Here is a 19338-nt window from a genome sequence, read left to right on the forward strand (position 1 = left end):
CCAGGTTCTTTGATGTGACTTTTTCCCAGCATAAGGTCTCACGCTGCTTTTTTAAACATCACACAATAGAAAGGCATTGAATAATTACGTGAAAGAATGAAGTAAACGTGCTGATATCTTCCTTGCAAAAACTATATTGTTCCATGCTGTGCTGATCTGAACTTAGAAGTTAAGTAAAAACTACGAAGTGGAAAGCAATGCTCAAACCTTTCGACCACTTCTATGTCAAAGCAGAAGCGCTTGTCTATCGAATCTGTCTTTCGTCGGATACATGACTTTAATTTAAACATCTCGGGGGAGCCAGTGACGAGGCCATTCTGAAAAAAGAAAGGTACAGAAGAGTTACTAACACAAGGGAGTGAACTGAAGCACACTGGTATGGAGTTGCCAACTGGAAGTGTTAACTTGAAGGTAAATCCTTGCATAAAGGGTTAACTTCCTCTGCTTTTTAATTGTCCCCGCTCATTGACAACATCCCGAGTCCTTCATTATTTATCCTCACTTGTTTTATTTAGAAGAAATCTGTGCCAGGACTTCCGGTACTTTGGGGCACATTTTCTCTGACAGCAACAGATGCTGACAGTGTACGCACTCTTAGGATACAGACAGACATGACATTATAAGTCACTGATCACCACAGTTGCAAGTTCAGTACATGTGTTAGGATCCTGCCCTATGTCTCCATCAAAATCCCTATAATAATAATAATAATAATAAAAAGCAGTGCTATGGGTATGTATTTTTATACCGGAGGCTACACAACAGATAGCTCCAAGTCCCCCAAAGAGCCTCCAGAACAATGGAGTTCACAGTGGTCATGCTGCTCAAAGAACAGGGGCCTGACTCTCAGGAGTTCTCTTCTACACGGGAGATGCCTAGCTACATTAGGGAGAAGTTTAGCCCAATGTCTATTAACCCTGCTTGGCTGTAAACCTCACAGATTTATTATCAACATTTTGATTGGTCCGTTTGCATTATTAACACCCCAACTGTCATACAAGTTGAATTTCTGGCAATCACTACTCTAAGTGAGTCACAGCTTCGTGTGAATTGCGACTTAAGAACTCTGCAGGCGCTGCTATCCACAGCCTTTGATCTGGTATGTTCCCATTTCTTTTGCATCTGTCTTTCACCTTGAGTTATTAGGCTCTGATGGATGCCTGAGCACAATAAGTTTCAGCTAATATATCTTAACGTTTTTAGCTTTCATGATTTGCCTCTGCCATGCCCTACATTACAACCTGCCTAGGTGACTCATTTACTTTCTAGAAGCAATGTTCTCATCTGTTAAAATAAGAGTGGAACAAATTATTTTTAGAAAAAAATCTACGTCCAGAGTTAGATCCTAGCGCATGACCAAATTAGCTAATTCACAAGATCAGTAATTGCCCATGTCAGTAAACTAACTAATAGATAGATGGAGAGATAGATAGATAGATAGATAGATAGATAGATACTACATAGATATAGATAGATAGATAGATCAATCGATGGATCGATCGATAGATAGATGGAAGGAGGGAAGAGAAGAAAGAGAAGAAAGGAAGAGAGACAGAGTGAGTTACACCCTGTATGTAATGAAGACTGTACCATTTCATCAAATAAGGTGCATCACGTCTCTTAATGGTGGCTAGCCATGAGACACATTTAGCGACAAATTTACTTTTGGGGTAAGTGAGCCTTGATTGGCTTCTTTGAGAAATGTGTTAGTATGTGAGTTCCTAGGCTGTGAGAGGCAAGGACACACAGGGGCAGTTGGAGGACCACTAGCTGGGACAGGATGCAGCATGCCTGAGCCAAGCTGGGCGCAGCCACTGGTTGACAGTCAACCCATAGCACAGACTTCTGCTTCTGAAGCCAGAGATATAGAGGATCATCTACTGAAGGATCCCTATCTGTAACTATTTATAAATAAATGACAGCCCCAGTTTTAAAAAATTGCCCATTCATTTTTATAGCATTAAGGTCACTAAACTTTTTAAAACAAAACTTTCAATTACTAAAAATGTGTGACATTAGTAGGGACTGGAATCACAGGAGACACTTTATTTAACTGACATTCCTTACATCACAAGCTTAATTTGAAAAGGCGAAAAACTCACTCACCATCTTCCCACTGGCTTTCACTTCCGATACACTCATTGTGAACATTTTGCTTCCTTTGTCATAAGTGCAGTAATGTTTAATCCATGTGAAGCCCAGAGGTCCTAGTGCAGGAAAAAAAAAAACACTTCAAATTCAGATACATGGTTTGTACCTAAGTGTGCACATGTGCACCCTTGCACGTGGAGAGTGTCCACACGTCACCGTAGCTGAGACGTTCACTGTGAGTAAGGCCAGTATAAGCAAAGGTGACTGAAGAGAGTATCATGCAATCAAATCAATGGCTTTTCTCAAGCTCTCAGAGAATCTGCAAACCCACAAGCGAGCCCATATGTAAACTTCAGTTATTGTAATTCTGTCTATAAATGTGGATCTGATCAACTGTGAACAGAAAATATTTGAAAAACCCATCACACCAACAATCAACATGTGCAACTGTTTTTGGAGATGGGTCTTGTTTGAAGTTAAGACTATCCTCAAACTTACCATGTAGCCAAGGCCAGCCTAGAGCTCATGATTATCCTGTCCTAAATTCCCAAGAGCTGGGATCAGAGGTGTGTGCCCCATTCCTGGCAGCTGATGATAAGTTTAATCTCAGTGTGCCCTGACACATACTGTCACTCAGTGAGCACTTGACAAGTGAACCACGGGTGGATGATCCTCTGCTCTGGCTTTGCTGACCTTGGAATTGCTTCCTCTTACTGTTGCTGTAAGAGAAAGAAGCTCATGGCTAGGGATGGAGCTCAGAGGGTAGGTGCGGGAGAGCACCAGAAGGCATGGTACTCCAGGGGAGCAGACGTGGTGCTCCAGGGCTGAAACAGCAGCACTTAGGATGCAGAGGCAAGAGGAGAAGTTCAAGGTCACTGTCAGCTACATAACAGGGTCACGTGGGCTACATGACACCTTGTCTTTTAAAAAAAAAAAAAACAAGTATTTTTTTTTAAAAAAAATTCCCCTATTGGTATTATTTATATTTAAAAATATATATACTCGTAATGCAAAGTTTTATTTCCCCCATAAGCATGGTCCCCTTTTTCACAGCACAGCACAGCACAGCACAGCACAGCACAGCACAGCCTCATGCTATGGGCTGGTATTATCCCTGAAGAACTCGCTCCTGCATCTGCAGTGGGATGTAGCCTCCATTCTGCCTTTCACTGACAAAGCAGAAGAGCTTGCATTTGCCTGGAGAAGTCAGGTGTCTTGAATCCAAATGCCATGGTGGGCTGAATGGGTTGGGAAGAGAGCTTAGGGCTCCCCTCCTCAAAGTTTCTTCAGCTACTGCTCTACCCATGTAACACAGTGGATACTTAGCCCTCTCTATGCAAAATGTGACTGCTGGCTTGACTTCAGAACTCTTCACTCAAAAGCAAGCAAATGAAATAGAAAGCGGCACTTGAGACGGTATTCCACGAGCCGCTGGGTTTCTTCTTCATTAGTTAAAGTGTCCTTGTGTCAGCTCTAACTTGGGCTGATACTTTCACTACTCCAGATCTTAAGGTGACGGTGCACGTACACTTCACAATCACAAGGGATTACAGCAATTAACTCCAGTTCTGATCCAGGACCTCTGAGCACTACAGTAACACTCGATACTCTGTATCATGTAATGCAGACTGCTTACCAGCCAAGCGTGATGACTGAGACAAGGCTGATGAAACTGGCAGCGAGTTTATTACTTGGGTAGCCACAGATGAGGTAGGTTCAATTGCTATTTTAAGATGAAGACGCCACAGTGCTCTAATGATATTTAAACTGATATTTTCCCTGCCTTGACTTAAATTTGAAACTTCCTGCATTTTGTGGTGACATTTGCTGTTCACCTTGTCCCCCCACTTCGTCCTTTAAAGCTTGCTGGCAACTGTGTGAGAAACAGTCTTTGACAATTCACTTAAAAACTCCTTTAGGTGTATAACAAAGTTGATCACAACACCAAAGCATAGAACAAAAGAAGCTCAATTGTACCATCTAGTGACCACAGAAAGCTGTGACAGATATTGTCACATTCAGGGACACCTACGACATACCCTTTCCTCAAAACCTTCAAGCTAGACATTACAAAGAGGAGCATTTACGCATCTAAGAAAAGCAAGCATGCAAGGCATTCGGTGTTGTTTTTAAAGGAAGAATGCTCTAAATTGTTTTTACTATTTCATTATATATATATATATATATATATATATGCTTTCCTATCACATACTCTGATCATGGTTTCCCTTCTCCCATCCTCCCCACCTCCCCAGCATTCCCACTCCATATCTTCCTTCTTTCTTTCTCTTAAAAAGACAAATGAAAAACAAACAAGAATAAAACAGAAAAAATTAACAGAAAGAAAAGAATAAAGAGTATATGAAATATAGACATGCACACACACACATGCTTACACACACACACACACAAACACACACACACACAATAAAAGCTCAAGCTCCAAAAATTATAATACACAAAGAAAAGGCCAGTAAGAATAGTTGGCCGTCTACTGCTGGGCCATGAGACTTGTCCTTAAGAGTGACTATGGGCCCAGTGAGACTCATCGGAGAAACTAACTTTTAATTTACAAGCAAGTATCAGTTGAAGGTAGCTTATTGGTTGAGAATGGGAGCTTGCACCTGCTTCCCCATGGCAGCACTGGGACCCCATCTGGTTTGGACTTATACTGGCCCTGTGCATGCTGCCACGGGACCTGTGAGTTCATGTGTGCATCAGTCCTGTTGTATCCAAAGACCTTGTTCCTTAGTGTCTTTTGTGACCAGGGGCTCTTACAAGCTTTCCCGTCCTCCTCCACATAGTGCCCTGAGCTCTGGGAGGAGCTCGTAGATGCATCGGGTTTAGGACTGAGTGTTCCAAGGTCTCTCACTCTCTGCTCATTTCCCATCTACTGTAGAGGAAGTATCTCTGAGGATGATCGAATGAGACACTCATATGAGTATGTTTTGCTTCAGCTTTGGTTTCTGTTGTTTGTTTTGATTGTGTTTAGGACAGTTGTGACTTGGAAAGCCCTGCTGCCTGCAGTTATGTCTACAAAGCGCTTGTTGCTCAGTGTCAGAAGCCCTTCCCTTTGGCTAAATCCGTCCTCAATACAGACATGAAGTCCTCTCAAGTGACACTGCAAATCTGAGCAACTTAGAATAAATATCGCCAAGGGTTAGGTTGCCCCGAGGCAAAAACATACTCCATGCTCTAGGAATCAGCAGATCGAGCATTTCTATATACTAGAGGCTCGAAGCTATGTCTTATGCTCTAATTATAAAATATCTGTAAAGTCATCAGGATTTATTACCTCAGAACAGAAAGGGACAGTTAATGAGAGGGATAGCTCTTGAGCCTGTGGCCCTTATCCATCTTGACTGTGACCAAAGTCATGCTAGCCAAGTCTGTCAATCAAACTGGTATGTGCTTGCATGCCAACTCTCCACCAGCTGGGCACAACCTGAGCATCTCAGACACAACTATCCTCAGCATGTTAGTGACCACATTGCAAATGTACATTAAATACCTTCACAGTCAACGCAACAGCCCTGGGTTCCCCATCACAAAAACTTCAACTACATTATTTTACCAACTGAACCAACCTTTTCCCCTGCATTAGCATGGACATTTTGCAGCATGCCCATCTGAGTATCTTACAGTGTCAAGGGGCAAGACAAGTACATGAAGCAAGAACAAAATTTTCAGAGCTTTGGTGGCAATTTGTCATTGCTGCAAAATCTAAACATGCAGTTTTCTATTTCCAAGGCCATATACGGATTCATGAGGCTGGAAATAACAGCCTGTTCACCACTAATGTGAGAATGGCACTTTGGGGCACATCTGACTTGAAACTGAGTTGATTTAGCCAAAATGGTCAAAGTGGTTTCATTTAATGATAGCACATGGAAAGGACCCCAGTCACCCACCCCAATCACATATGGATGGATTTATGCTAATTTTGCGGGAAAGCATTCTGAGCATGAGGCCAAATGACAGTGCTCTGTTGGCCTGCTATTTGCTTTCTCACCTCAGGAAGCAAAGTGTCGCTGAGACGGGGCCTAATTGCCAGCTTTGCTTCCCAGAATTTAATGTAAGGATGGTGCCTAGAGAAAAGCTAGCAGTACAGTCACCAGGGTGACTCTTCCTGACAAGGCCTTTGACTGTCAATCTCCTATGGAAGATGAAATTGAGATGGGTTACCACAATTAAATTCTACAACTGAACTCAGCACTGTTTTCATTGGAGATCCTGTGTTAAAATCTGAAGTGCTTTCTCTCTTTGGTGACGGTGGTGGTGGGCAGAATACGGTCATAGATTTTGTACAGAGAGTCAGTCTTCCCTTGTAAAACCACGGTGATGCTTTCAAGCAAGTAACCAAGATATGGGATATAGACACAGCTTGCTGAATTATATGACACATCAGATCCAGGCCCAGCTAGATGGCTCAGCACGTAAAAGTGTCTGCTGCCAAGGCTTACAACCACAGTTCAGTCCCTGGGACCAACATGGTAGAAGGAGATCCCACAAGTTGTCTTCTGACATGCACATAGTACAGTGTACAGGCACACACACACACACACACACACACACACACACACACACACACACACACACTTTTTAAAGAGGGAGTACGGTAGTAAGAGGTGGGTACAGTAATGGCTCAGGAGTTAACGTATCTGCTATGCAAGCATTAAGACTTGAGTTTGGGTCTCCAGAACCCAAGTGAACTGCCAGGACAGTGCGGAGGCCCTCCTGTAACTCTAGCTGCAGACGGCACAGATGAGGAGTCCACAGAGCAAGTTGACCATAATGGCTAGTCTTGGTTGTCAATCGACTACATCTGGAATCAGCTAAAATCCAAGAGACTGGGTACATCTGATTAAACCATTTGATGTGGGAAGAGCCACCTTAAATCTAAACCATGCAAAGGTGGTGGTAGCTTATATAAAGGACATGGAAGAAGGCAGCTTGCTTTCTTTGCCTGCTTGCCGTCACGCTCACTGCCAAGTTCATTCCTATTCCTGTTTCCTTGGGATTCCAGCATATACCGAAACCCAGCCGAGACATTAAGCCTTGTGGATTGAGCAACTATATAACTCTTGGACTTTTAACTGGGAGCCAGTCAATATTGGAATAGTCTGTAAGTCACTCTAAAAAAAAAAAAAATCTATCAGTACTGTTTCTCTAGAGCCCTAACTAATACAGTAGCTAGCAGGACTAGCCCCATTGGAGAGCTCTGGGCTTGACTGACAGATCCTGCATCAGTGAAAAGGTAGGGTGGTATGGGGCATGATTTCTGACATTAATCTCTATACACATGAGTGATTATGTATGTGTATATATAACCACACATGTATAATCAAACATGCATGCACATACATGGACCCCAAACATGGAAAATGAAAAGGAAAATAAGAAACACCACAAGTTGGTCTCTGGACTCACTTTTCTCCTGGACATAAAGATAGCCCTCCATGGTCCACTGGCTGGGTGGTCTGTAATCCTGGTTGGCCGATTTCATCCGCTGCATCAATCTCTCTACCTCTTGTCGAGTACTTTCAAAGTTATTCCTTGTCTGAAGGGGAGAAAAACAACAAACTTGCTGAGCATTTTGCACCATATCTGTGGAACTTCTCAACTAAAATCTCCAAACTGCAAAGCTGTCAGGGTGACCTTGATCCTTTCGGTTCTATTCGACACAAAGGGACTCTGCTGTGCTGAGTTGTGTTTTGGCTTTGAGTCACTTTAGTGGAAACATTCCCAGAGAACTGTCTACATTTTTCTCTGACGTTCCTTGTGATTATGTGAGAGATTTTCTGCCTCCCTACTCCCTGGTGAACTATAGCAACTGAAATTATTGAGCATATACTAGCTTCAGAGAGCTAAGATTGAAAGTAGATACATAAGACCTTAATCTCTTTTGAAGAAGAAAAAAAAATGCTTTTGATATATGTGACAAAGAACAAGTTTTTTTTTAAAAAATCCCCTCTTTTCCCAAAGGTTTGTCTTTATTTTCATGTTTGATGATTGTTTAAGCATTAAATAAAATCACTTTGCTGTAATGAACTCACAAATAAATACATCACTTGGGTAGGTTAAGGTGGCTACTCAGACAAGCTCAGTCCCAGTCAGCATCTCAGTTGGAAGGTTTTTAGAAAAGACATCACACTGTTTGGTTTTTGGAAAGACTATCACAGTTGTTAGAAGACTGGTGTAAAATTTATCCATATGAAAACCAAGTTCTTGCCTCTTTTGAGACTAATAGTTCATACACTTGATAATAAGCTGTGTAAGCTGTAGAAAAAAAATAAGATTTTCTCCAAAATTTTGTTTGACACTTAAAACACATCACCATAACAAAGTGTGTCTGAAAACATAAAACCACAGCTTACCCCCAAGGTCTCTCTATGGTTCACAGAGAAGTGAACCTTAAAGTAGATTAAGGTCTTTTTCTGAGGACTGTCTTGTTGGTTTTTTCTTTAAAACATAAGGATTGTTTATTTTTAAGTACTTCCCTTTTCCTCTTCGAATTGCGGTAATTGAAGCTAATACAGAAACAACTCATAAAACCTCTCTGGTGCCTGTAATTTTCCCGTTTAATCTTTACTGAAGACAGACAACTGCCTTCCACATTGAAAAAACAGTGCAAATGAGTTAAAGGTGAAATCACTCCCGCTAGGGAGTCTCAATTAAGTAAAAGCTGAAACTCAAACATGGTTAGAAAAATCCAATTGCTGGTTCTTCAGGGACACACTAGCAAGCAGAAACACACCTCTACAGAAGGTTGAGTGAAGGTTTCCTTCACTAGTATGGCTAGAATGCTATGCTCTTGGGATTTCAGTGACTGAAGACTCAGCACTGGGACTTCATTCTTCCCCAGGTTTGGCAATGGCACAAATGTGCTGAGCGATAGTAGAAGTGTCACTCTGTGTCCAGAGACTGACAGAACTAGAGGGCTTCGCAAAGTGAGCTGGTAGAAATGGAGACTGTGAGCCACTCACACCTGTTCTTTAATGCGGTGCTTCTCATGGCTTCAAAACTGCATTTAAACTTACCTGCCAATAATCCGTGGCACCTGTTTTACATATGATTTCACAAATATGAGGCAACAGGATGTAAAGACGTGAACCCTCATTTTGAAAATAGACAAATACTGCTTTCCAACAAGTGAGACTTGCTTAAATCCAAGCAGTCCCTCCCCTGCTCCCGGCTTCGAGGATAATTCACAGATAAAAGGGAAGAACACTGTGGGTACCCGTGATGGTTTGATATCTGTATATATTGTAAAATCATTTCTATAATCAGGTTAAATAATGTATGAAATCACCACATGCATTTACTGTTGCTGTTTGTGTGTGGTGAGGAACGTACAGAAATTCACATCTGTAACACTGAATTGGTTAGACTCAACACAGTGCCTGGGAATCCCAGACCCTGCTCATCCTGTGTCACCCACTAAGCTAATGAGAATGCCAGGTGACTCAGGGTCCTCCTCCTTGGTAATATTTACTTTTATAAAACACAGAAGTATATGCTTTTCTAACATAAAATCAGTTCTTCTCTTACATATGTTCAACTTGTCATGTAACCAGGAAATAATTGTGAGGACATCTATAAAGTGGATTGAGGTTCACATATGTAGACAAAGCCTGGCGTGGCTCTGATGAGTCATTCTGAGGCCGCTGCCAAGGCCTGGCGGGAGGGCAGGTGAGGGCAGGTGAGGGCAGGTGCATTCTTACATTCTGCAAGTTGAACTGCAGCTGTTGCTTGTATGGTGCGAATTCCTGCGCAAGTTCATATCCCTCATGGTAAAACGTAAACAAACCCTGAAGGAAGGACAAAAGCTGCAAAGATAAAAACATACACAAAATCATAAAGTCTGCTCTGTCATATATGAAAAGATCATCCAATATTAAATGTCAGAAAAATATATCTCACTCTCATTTCTCAGAGTAACAAATTTCCACCATGGCCAGGGAATCACGACTGTGAGACAGAAACACAGTGTGTTGCCCTTTCGTCTTGTGTCTGTCTGGTCATGAACAGGTGTACTGTGGAAGGTTCTGCCACAGACAAACCATGAAAAACCACCGAGGCCTCTAAGGGGGATCATGGATAGTCAGAAAGGGTCTCTAGCCAAAACAGAAGAGGCACAGGATCAGAGAAGGAGAAGGAGAAGGAGAAGGAGAAGGAGAAAGACAAAGAGAAAGAGAAAGACAAAGACAAAGACAAAGAAAGAGAAAGAGCAGAAAGTCACAGGTCAAGGCAAGCAACAAGGTCAAGTTTGTCCAGAGGGAGAAAAAAGACACCACAAGGTGGCAGCACAGACCCTGGAATTGGCTAGAGAAGGGTTTTTAGCAAGAAGACTTCAAAGTAGGTAAGAGTTGAGCAGAAACATGGAATCACATTATCTTTTTCACCTTGAGTAAAATCTCCAGAAAAGAAATGCTGTATTACTAGCCTTAGAATCAAAATTTTATTAGTGTTTAATTGCTATGCATTTGTATCTGTAAGGAGGGCTTATAAAATTATGGGACAGGTCTGTTTATAAAGCAAGTGTATCTAGAAAAAAGAACTGATTTGATATCTTATGTGACTCACTGTAATCTTATTCTACACCGTGACCACTAACTCAGTCAGCCCACAGCAACAAAGTGAAGCACATTTTCAAAAGACTTATCTGCTCTTATTTATTATCTTCAAATTAAAAGTGAAAGGCAACTTGAAAGCATTTTCATCTGTGAGCAGCTTCTTCCTGCCTGCGCTGGCTACGGAGGCAGGAGCACCTCACCGAGCGTCATCCTGTATGTGTGCTGAGTCTGCCAATACCCGAGAGCCAGTTCTACTGGAAAACGATGATGTCACGGTTTTCTTTGAACATATGTAGAGTTATAGTCACTTCAAAGAGTCTCACACTTTCTAAATGTTTTCTTAAGTTCTTACTTTTTTCATTTAATTTTAATCTCCAGTTTGGAGCAAATTGGAACTTAAAACTGAATTTTTAAATGCTTTCAGTTAGGCTCTGAATGTGTAGATCAAGGCTTCTTCAAAGATAAAACATTAAAATCCTTCTGAAGCACACAGCTAACATGTGTACTAGCCACGGGACGGCCTAGTACGTCAATAGAGGAGTTGTGTCTGTGATTAGCCCACGACAAAACTGTCTCACTGTGAACTCGATGTCACGGGGGCAGGCGCTATTTTAAAGCCATCATGATCCACCAAGTTAATTAAATTTACAGGAAAGATATTTTAAACACAGTGCAATACATCTACAAAATAGCTAATACACCCAAATCCTCTTTTTTAATATTCTGACTGCTCAGAATATGGGGGAAACACTCGTGTCAGAAATATGAATTTGTCAATTGGTGGAGTGTTATCGTCAGGTCAGACAAATCCATGATGTATGTGTGTTCATGGTATCTGGCTTGAGGCTCTGGCCTACAGTCACATTAAATTTTAAAATATTAGATACCTACAGAAGTGTCAGGTGCCCACAACTACCTTAAACACCCCTTTCCATAGAGAAAAAGACCTCTGATGTCTGCCAAGTCACTCATTCTATGTGAGTTCTCTGATGCTTTTATCTGAAAGTAATTGGACAGATAGTGTACTGAACCAGCACTCTCTACTGAGACTCGTTTGTTAATTATGCTTTGAAACTCAGGGTCCCAGCACTTGGGTCTCACTAAGGTTGTCTCTGTCCAGAACTTCTGACGCAGCGGCTGCAGTGCAGACGGAAACCCATGTGCCAGTCTCGTTAGTGGGCTGTAGACCCACTAAGTGGGGAGAGTCCATTTTCTGTCACAATGAATGCCAACCACCCAGTAGGGAAGGCACAGTTTTATTAAAGTACAAAAAATTACCCACCAGAGCCTGGAGAGATGGCTCAGCAGGTAAGAGCATGAGCTATTCTTGCAGAGGACCTGGATACCTGCATCCAGATGGTAGCTTATAACCCTCTGTGATTCCGGTTCCAGGGGATCTGACGCCCCCTTCTTGCCTCTGGGTATTAAGTACACATATGGTGCAATACATACATGCAGGCAAAAGTCATACACACAAAATAAAATAAATTAGTCTAAAAAAGCAACACCACACCACGAGCTGTCACCTTCTCCCTCTGGAGTACATTGCTTTGTAAGCACCTTGGGGAAGTCTAAACAAAAATGTGTGCGAAATAATGGCCCCTAGATGGCAGCAGAGCACAATCTTTTTTTTTTTAAAGGCCTGTGTACCTATATTAGTTGCTTGCATGCTTGATGTTAAATTCCATGATGTTAAACCAATGAGGCTGAGCAGAAAGACCCGATGAAGAACTGTCCTTCTCAGATTCCCATCGTCTCTGCTCAGTGGCTTGATCTGGGTGCGTGGGAAAGACAGGCCTAAGCTTACAGTAGAGTAAACCTGACCTGTACAAAAATGATGATTACCAATTACATAGTTCCAGTTTACGCTTGTTGTTCTGTGTATGTATGGACGCGTGTGAGAGTGCGCTATGGTGCACACATACAGGCCAGAGAGCTACTTTCAGGAAGGAGTCAGCGCTTTCCTTCCACCATGTGGGTTCTGGGCACCCTGGCATGACCAGGCTTAGCGGCAATTGTCTTTCCCAAGGTTCATTCCTGTAGCACCAGGAAAACCTCCTATCACACTTCAATTTCCCTAGCGTGGAGAGTAAAATTAGTGTTTATTAGTCCCCAAACCAGACCAAAAGTCAACACTGACACTGTGTTTGAGGTTCCTAATTTGCCCCACCCCTTGGTCAGCACGGCATCACGGGTGAGCAGGGCACTTTTGCATCAGCTACTTCAAAACACCTGGGGACTTATTTGAGGCACATGTTCAAACACACGAGCCCGTGGAGGATTCTCCACACCAAATTATGTGATGTTCCCAAAAGATTCACCACTAGTTACCCAGAAACCTAACTGTGGCTGGGAAAAGGGAGAACCTGGCACTGAAGATGGGAGGAGATTTGCAGGAGTTCCTATAGGAATTTGCTGCCCAAACCAGACTGTAAATGCTTGTAGTTCTGTCAATTATCCCAGGCTGGCCTCTAACTATGTAGCTAGGTAGCAAAGGATGACCCTAAGCTATGGATCCTCCTGCCTCTATCTCCCAAATGTTGGGGGTACAGGGCCATACCACCATGCTTGGTTTACATGGCACTAACAAGTGCTCAGACTGAGGGCTTCCATCACGCTGAGCAGGCATTCTCTCACCTGAGCTACACAGCCTCAGGAATAAACTGACTTTAGCTCACTATGGAGGAGATCCCTAATTGGACAGAACCACACTGTCAGTCATCCGTCCTGGTGTCTGAGAAATGCCACCATCTATTTCCACACAGCCCTTCCAGCAGTCTCGCTGACACCACGGTCACCTCTGACCACTAAAACACAGCTTTATCTATTAAAACCCTAGTCACCGACGAAAATGCTCCCCGTGGCTAACATTTTTCTAGGTCATGAAAGGCCGAAGAGCCTCTCTCACCCAGGTTCTAGAAAAAGTCAAGGATGCCCATCCAGATATTTCTGCTCAATATTGGATTCTCGGCTAGAGCCACTGCAGTCAGGTAAGGAAAAGAAATGCAAGACATTCAGACTAGAAACTGACAAATGCCCTGACCTTGTGTACATAAAATCCTAAGGAAAATATTAAACAAAACTAATAGAACTAATAAACAACTTGTGTGAGTTCAGTGCATAAAAACTGATTTTATGCCAAGGTACATTATCAGTTTGAAAATGACATTAAGAAAACTCCCATCTTCAATAGCCTTAAAAGAATAAAATACTTAGGAATTAATTTAGTAAATTTGATTCAAAACTTATTCTTAAAACCATGGACACAGCGTAAATAAACTAGAGAAGTACAAATTAAAAGTAGCCCACTTTCACAGTTTGAAGAACTTGAAATTGTTAAGATGAAATTTTCTCCAAGTTGATTGATAAGTATAGCAGAAAAATCAGAAACTCGGTTCACATCTTTTCAGGACCAGATGCTTCTAAACTCACGTGAAATGGAGACTGATACTAGCTGATCACAAAGATCTTAGGAAAAGTTGACTGGGAAGCCTCAGACATCTTGATTTCATCCAAACGTCCCCCTGGACACTGTGCGAGCAGCAGGGGGGACATGGACCAGTGATGGCGCTAGAGTTTGAGTGGCAACACCTGGCTCCCAGCTGTACTGCCCTGCTGGGAGGCGGTGGAGCATAGGAGGTGGGACCCTGCTGAAGGAAATGAGAGACTGGAGGCGGAGCTTATGTTTACTACCACGTGACCTCTAGCTTCCTAACCTGCCCAGATCTGAGCCACCTCCCTCAGCCATCTTATTTTCTCTATCATGGTAGACAGAGTCCTGTGAAACTCTGAAGTAAAATATATATTTCCTCACACATCCCAAATCTCTAGTCAACCAGCTGTTCAGAGGGCTCTCCAGACATCACAACTAGAGAAAGAACAGTCAAGACAAACATCTCAATGGACCTCTCTCCACTTGTCAAGAATGCTTTATATACAGTTTAATAAATTGTTTTAAAATTGGTAGTTCAGGCCTATAACCTGACACTCCAGACAGAGGCAGGAGAATCCAGAGTTTAAAGCTGCCTCAACTACACAGTAAGTTTGAGGACAGCCTGAACGACACGAAACCCTCTCACAAAAAATAAATACACAAAGAAGCCCAGGCAAAACCAATATTTTTGCTCCAAATTATTTTGTAGACATGGAAGAGCTGCTTTCACTCCCACATGGCGGTGGTTCCATGCATGCTCTTCCTGCTACTAAAGTAGAAATGACGTGGGACTCCGCCAAGGAGACCAAAGCTAGAGAGTAAGACAGTGCTGTGCGGCTGCAGACACTCTGCAGGGAACACAGCAGTCAGGATAACGCGGGACAGTGCTGTGCAGCTGCAGACACTCCGCAGGGAAACACAGCAGTCAGGATAATGCGGGACATCTCACTGTGGTTGTCAGAGTGCTGTCCTAAGAAAGGCATATGCTAGGGGAGGCTGAGCAGGACATCACAACTGGGATAAGGTGAGGGGAAGAAAACACATTTTAAAAGAAGAGATGCTTCCATTTCCCCACAGTCCCTTCTGCCCGCCACCTGGGAGCAAATGGTTCTATAATCTCCTCTTGTTACATCAATGTTCTATCATAGAAAGCTGTAGCTGAGTGTTTCCAGACAGAATGGGCCATAGAGAAGCTTGGATGAGGCAACTCCCATGTCACTTTCCAAGAGGCACCCAGATGAGCAAATGTCATTCCAGGTAAAGACAAGGAACAATCGCACAAGAATGGGCAGCATCAGAAAGACCTGGAAACACATATGAAAGAAATACGCAAGCAAAATGGCAGAATTAATGGGCTCTCATACTTTGGTGTATAAAGAGCCTCAGCTTAGAAATGCTGGGGGAGAGGCAGGTGTAACAGGGGTTCTCTAAGCAGGGGAGAAGTAACAAGTGTGGCTTTCTAACTGTAGCGTGTGTGTTGGGGGAGACCTGTAGTTAAGGGAGCATCCAGCTCTTCCAGAGGGTTCAAATTTGGTCCCCAGCACTCACATCAGGAGGCACACAACATATTAACTCCAGTGCCTTCTTCTGGCCTCCAGGGGCACCCACACACATGGCACCCCGAACACATATGTAAATTACTCAAAATCTTTTTTTTTTTTTTAAAAAAAAGAATCATAATGGGGCTCTCTCGCAGGGTTTAGTCAATGGGAGGAGACCAGGAATATAAGTGGTGGTTTTTCTCATAGAAAGGCCCCCGTAAAGTCATATGAAGTTTAATTAGATTATCAAATGGTTTGTTAGGTAAGTTACTTCTTTATCCTAAGAGAATTGAATGACACTTCTTCACCAAGCAAAATTTGGAGTAAAGTTGGTTGTTCCAAACAGAAGTCCCTGAGACTGAATTATGGACAGAGTTCTTTAATCCTCCTGGCCTAGGTACTGGAATTACCACACACAGAGTGTCTGGTTACAGGACTGAGTCAGTGGACTCCAAAGCCGAGGACTTGCGGCTCAGGAGGGGACCCACACTCTTGCAGGCTCTGCTCTTTCCTCATGGTCTGTGTCCGGTGGGAACCCACGAAGACATGGATTATGACAATGTGTTTGAAAACACTGTCACTCTTTCCTCACTATGTCATCATCATCTCCCTGAAGCAGGGACGGTGTGTTTTATTTTTATTACAAATGAGTATCTCAAAGTCTATCACAGGCAGTAAAGGATGGCCTGGCTCTTGGGCTGCCCTATGCATTAGCAGTCCTGATGTCTCATCTCCTGGGTTCTAGGCAGTGTCTATACATCTGCAACACAAGGGTACCTTGATGCTGGAGCTGACATGACCCGCCAGAGATGCCACCTTATAAGGATGCTCACATGAGTCGCACAGTTACAAATTAGGCCGCACTTAGAAAAAAATGTTAGGAGAATAAAATAAACATCTTGGCCTGTTCTCTCTGGCAATACTGCTCACATGGGGGAATCTGTTACTTCTTATGTTAACCTAGGAGAATGAATGACTTCACAGACAAAGGGCCTGTGTCTGTAAGCTTGTGGGTATGGAAGGGAAGTGGGCCCAGGTTTTTCTCCATACTCCCTAGAGTTAGGTAACTGAAATGCTGTATGGGCGGGCGTATTCTCTTACTTATAGGTAACTTTGTTTTCCTGTGGTCAGATTTCTGACAAAAAGCAACTTAAGATAGGAGGAAAGGTATTGTGGCATTTGGTGTGAAGGCACATGATGGAGGAGTATCTATGTGTTACTTTCATTATTAATAAAGAAAACTGCCTTGGCCCTTTAAGAGAACAGAAAATTAGGTAGGCGGAGTAGACAGAACAGAATTCTGGGAAAGAGGGGGAGACGCTTCAGGCAGTCGCCATAGTGAGTCTCCATGCTGCTCCTCTCTGAGATGGACGCAGGTTAAGATCTCTCCTGGTAAGCCACACCTCGTGGTGCTACCCAGATTACTAAATATGGGTTAAAGGAAGATGTGAGAATTAACCAATAAGAGGCTACAGATAATGGGCCAGGCAGTGTTTTAAAAGAATACAGTTTCCATGTAATTATTTTGGGTAAAGCTAGCTGGCGGCCAGGTGGCGGGACGCAGCCCCGCCGCTTCTCACTACAGGCACAGTCAGTCATAATGGGGAGGCATAAGCGTTTGTCGAGCATGTAGGTGCTGAGATTCCTCAAATCCATGGGGAGCAGGAGGAAGAGAGAGGGGACATGGACACTCAGGTGGCTTTCTCCTTTTGATATTTTTATTCAGCCCAGGACCCCAGCCCTTGGGATTGCCACCCACTTTCAGTACTGCTGACACAGCCACTTTCCAAGCCTAGTCCGTCCTCTTTGGAAAAGCATTCCGGTTAAAACCAGAACTGAGCTCCCTTCATGGCCTAGGCACTTCCTAGACAAACCCAAGCTGACAAATCAAACTCCATTGCCATAGCAACACACACACACCATTTTATAGATTAATAGATGTTCTTCTTAGCATAGTTTTAGATTTCCTAAAGAAATGAGAGTTCTCCTACACCCCCTCAAGCACCCATCCTGCATTCCACACATAGTGGTCTCCACTGTTAATAACTTGCATTCCTGTGGTAGAATAATTGCAGTCAGTGAGTCGATATGGATAGACATTAACTGAATCCAGAATTCGCTATGTGAATTGTGCATTCTATGGGTTTCACTGGTGCTTTCATTCATTCACCATTACAGAAAGACACAGAGGGATCCTCTGCCCTAAAGGGATGGCTCTCTTCTTTCTATTGTCTTTGATCATAATTTCAAACAAAAACATCGCTCTAAGCACTTTCCTCATAGATAATTTTTGAGGCTGTTACATATAAGAAAGCTAAAACTTACCGGTTCCACAAACTCAAACTTCTTCTTCTCTTGAACTTCTTGGATTTTAAAGACATATTCTAATGAGGCTTCATAGAAGTTCTGATGTTCTCGGCCAATCTGTGAATCTGCCTAAAAAAATAAAAAAACGGCAGCATGACACAGGGCTTAAATAGTGATGAGTCTATACACAGAGGGAGACAAGACGGAATAAATCCCACAGTTCCTCATTAAATACTAACTCTGCCAAGAGTTTTAACATAGCTCCAACTCACTAAAGCTTACAGTGTGTGGAGTCAAGATGAATACAGATGCATATATCCAGGTAAGTACCACAGGGTATGGTACAACAAGCTAAAATACCTTCAAGTTGAAATAAAAAGGCTACAGTAAACAAAAAAAGAGGCACATTGAAAACTACAGTAAAATTATGGGGGAATCTCCAAAGAGATATGAAAACATCTACAGTCAGAGAAGGCATTAAATTTTGAAAGAAAATGGTATAATTGGCTCTCAACATGAACAATTGACAGTAAATTAATTCAGCCTATGAGAGGGGACAGAGAAGCCTAAAAGGGGGGAAGTGAGCAAGAGATGGTGATGGGATATATGCATCAGGAAACAGAAGGTGTACAGTTTGAGGGAGGAGGGGACCAGCAATAGGGCAATAAGGGTTAGGGAGGGTACTATGCGTGGCTGGGCAGGACAAGGAGCAATTATATACATGTGTGAGAAGGTCACCCTGGAACCCACTCCTTTGTATGTTGAAAAATTAATAAGAAAGAAAGAAGAGAGCAAGAGATGAGGGAGGAAGGTAAGGAAGGAAGAGAAGGAGGGCAGGGAATGTAGGCAAAGTCATCATCATGAAACATAAGAGGTGAAAGAGCTTGGCAGAACTGGCTGTAGAGGAAACAGGGAAAGTATGATTGGAAGATCTTAGATACTTCACAGGAAATATGGATTTTCATCAAAGAAGTATTGGTGAGTATTAAGCATGAAAGCAATATACCATTAGGGGAAATCTAGCATAGACAATGTTAGAAAAGCCAAAAACAAAGAACCGAATTATTCCATGATCAATCATTCAGTGTTGATCAACCATCTGTGGTGACCAACCACTCTGTAGTGATCAACCATTCTATAGTAATCAACCACTCTGTGGTGATCAACCACTCTGTGGTGATCAACCACTCTGTGGTAATCAACCATTCTGTAGTGGTCAACCACCTTGTGGTGGACCAACCATTCTGTGGTGATCGACCACCCTGTGGTGGACCAACCATTCTGTGGTGATTAACTAACTACTCTGTGGTGCACCAACCATTCTGTGATGATCAACCATTCAGTGGTGATCAACCATTCTGTAATGATTAACCACTCTGTGGTGGTCAAC

The 19338-nt window shown here is 42.7% G+C and overlaps 1 protein-coding gene across 1 annotated transcript in view; it reads right to left on the bottom strand.

The window, feature by feature from the left end:
* The window catches only part of Arhgap42 (Rho GTPase activating protein 42), a 215109-nt gene that overhangs the window by 33840 nt on the left and 161931 nt on the right, over positions 1-19338 (bottom strand). Inside the window, 5 exon segments of the mRNA XM_038321482.1 lie at positions 208-317; positions 2107-2207; positions 7522-7651; positions 9816-9920; positions 17967-18077. Coding sequence (XP_038177410.1) covers positions 208-317; positions 2107-2207; positions 7522-7651; positions 9816-9920; positions 17967-18077 — 557 coding nt within the window.

Source organism: Arvicola amphibius, chromosome 3, assembly GCF_903992535.2.
Source record: "Arvicola amphibius chromosome 3, mArvAmp1.2, whole genome shotgun sequence".
NCBI lineage: Eukaryota > Metazoa > Chordata > Mammalia > Rodentia > Cricetidae > Arvicola > Arvicola amphibius.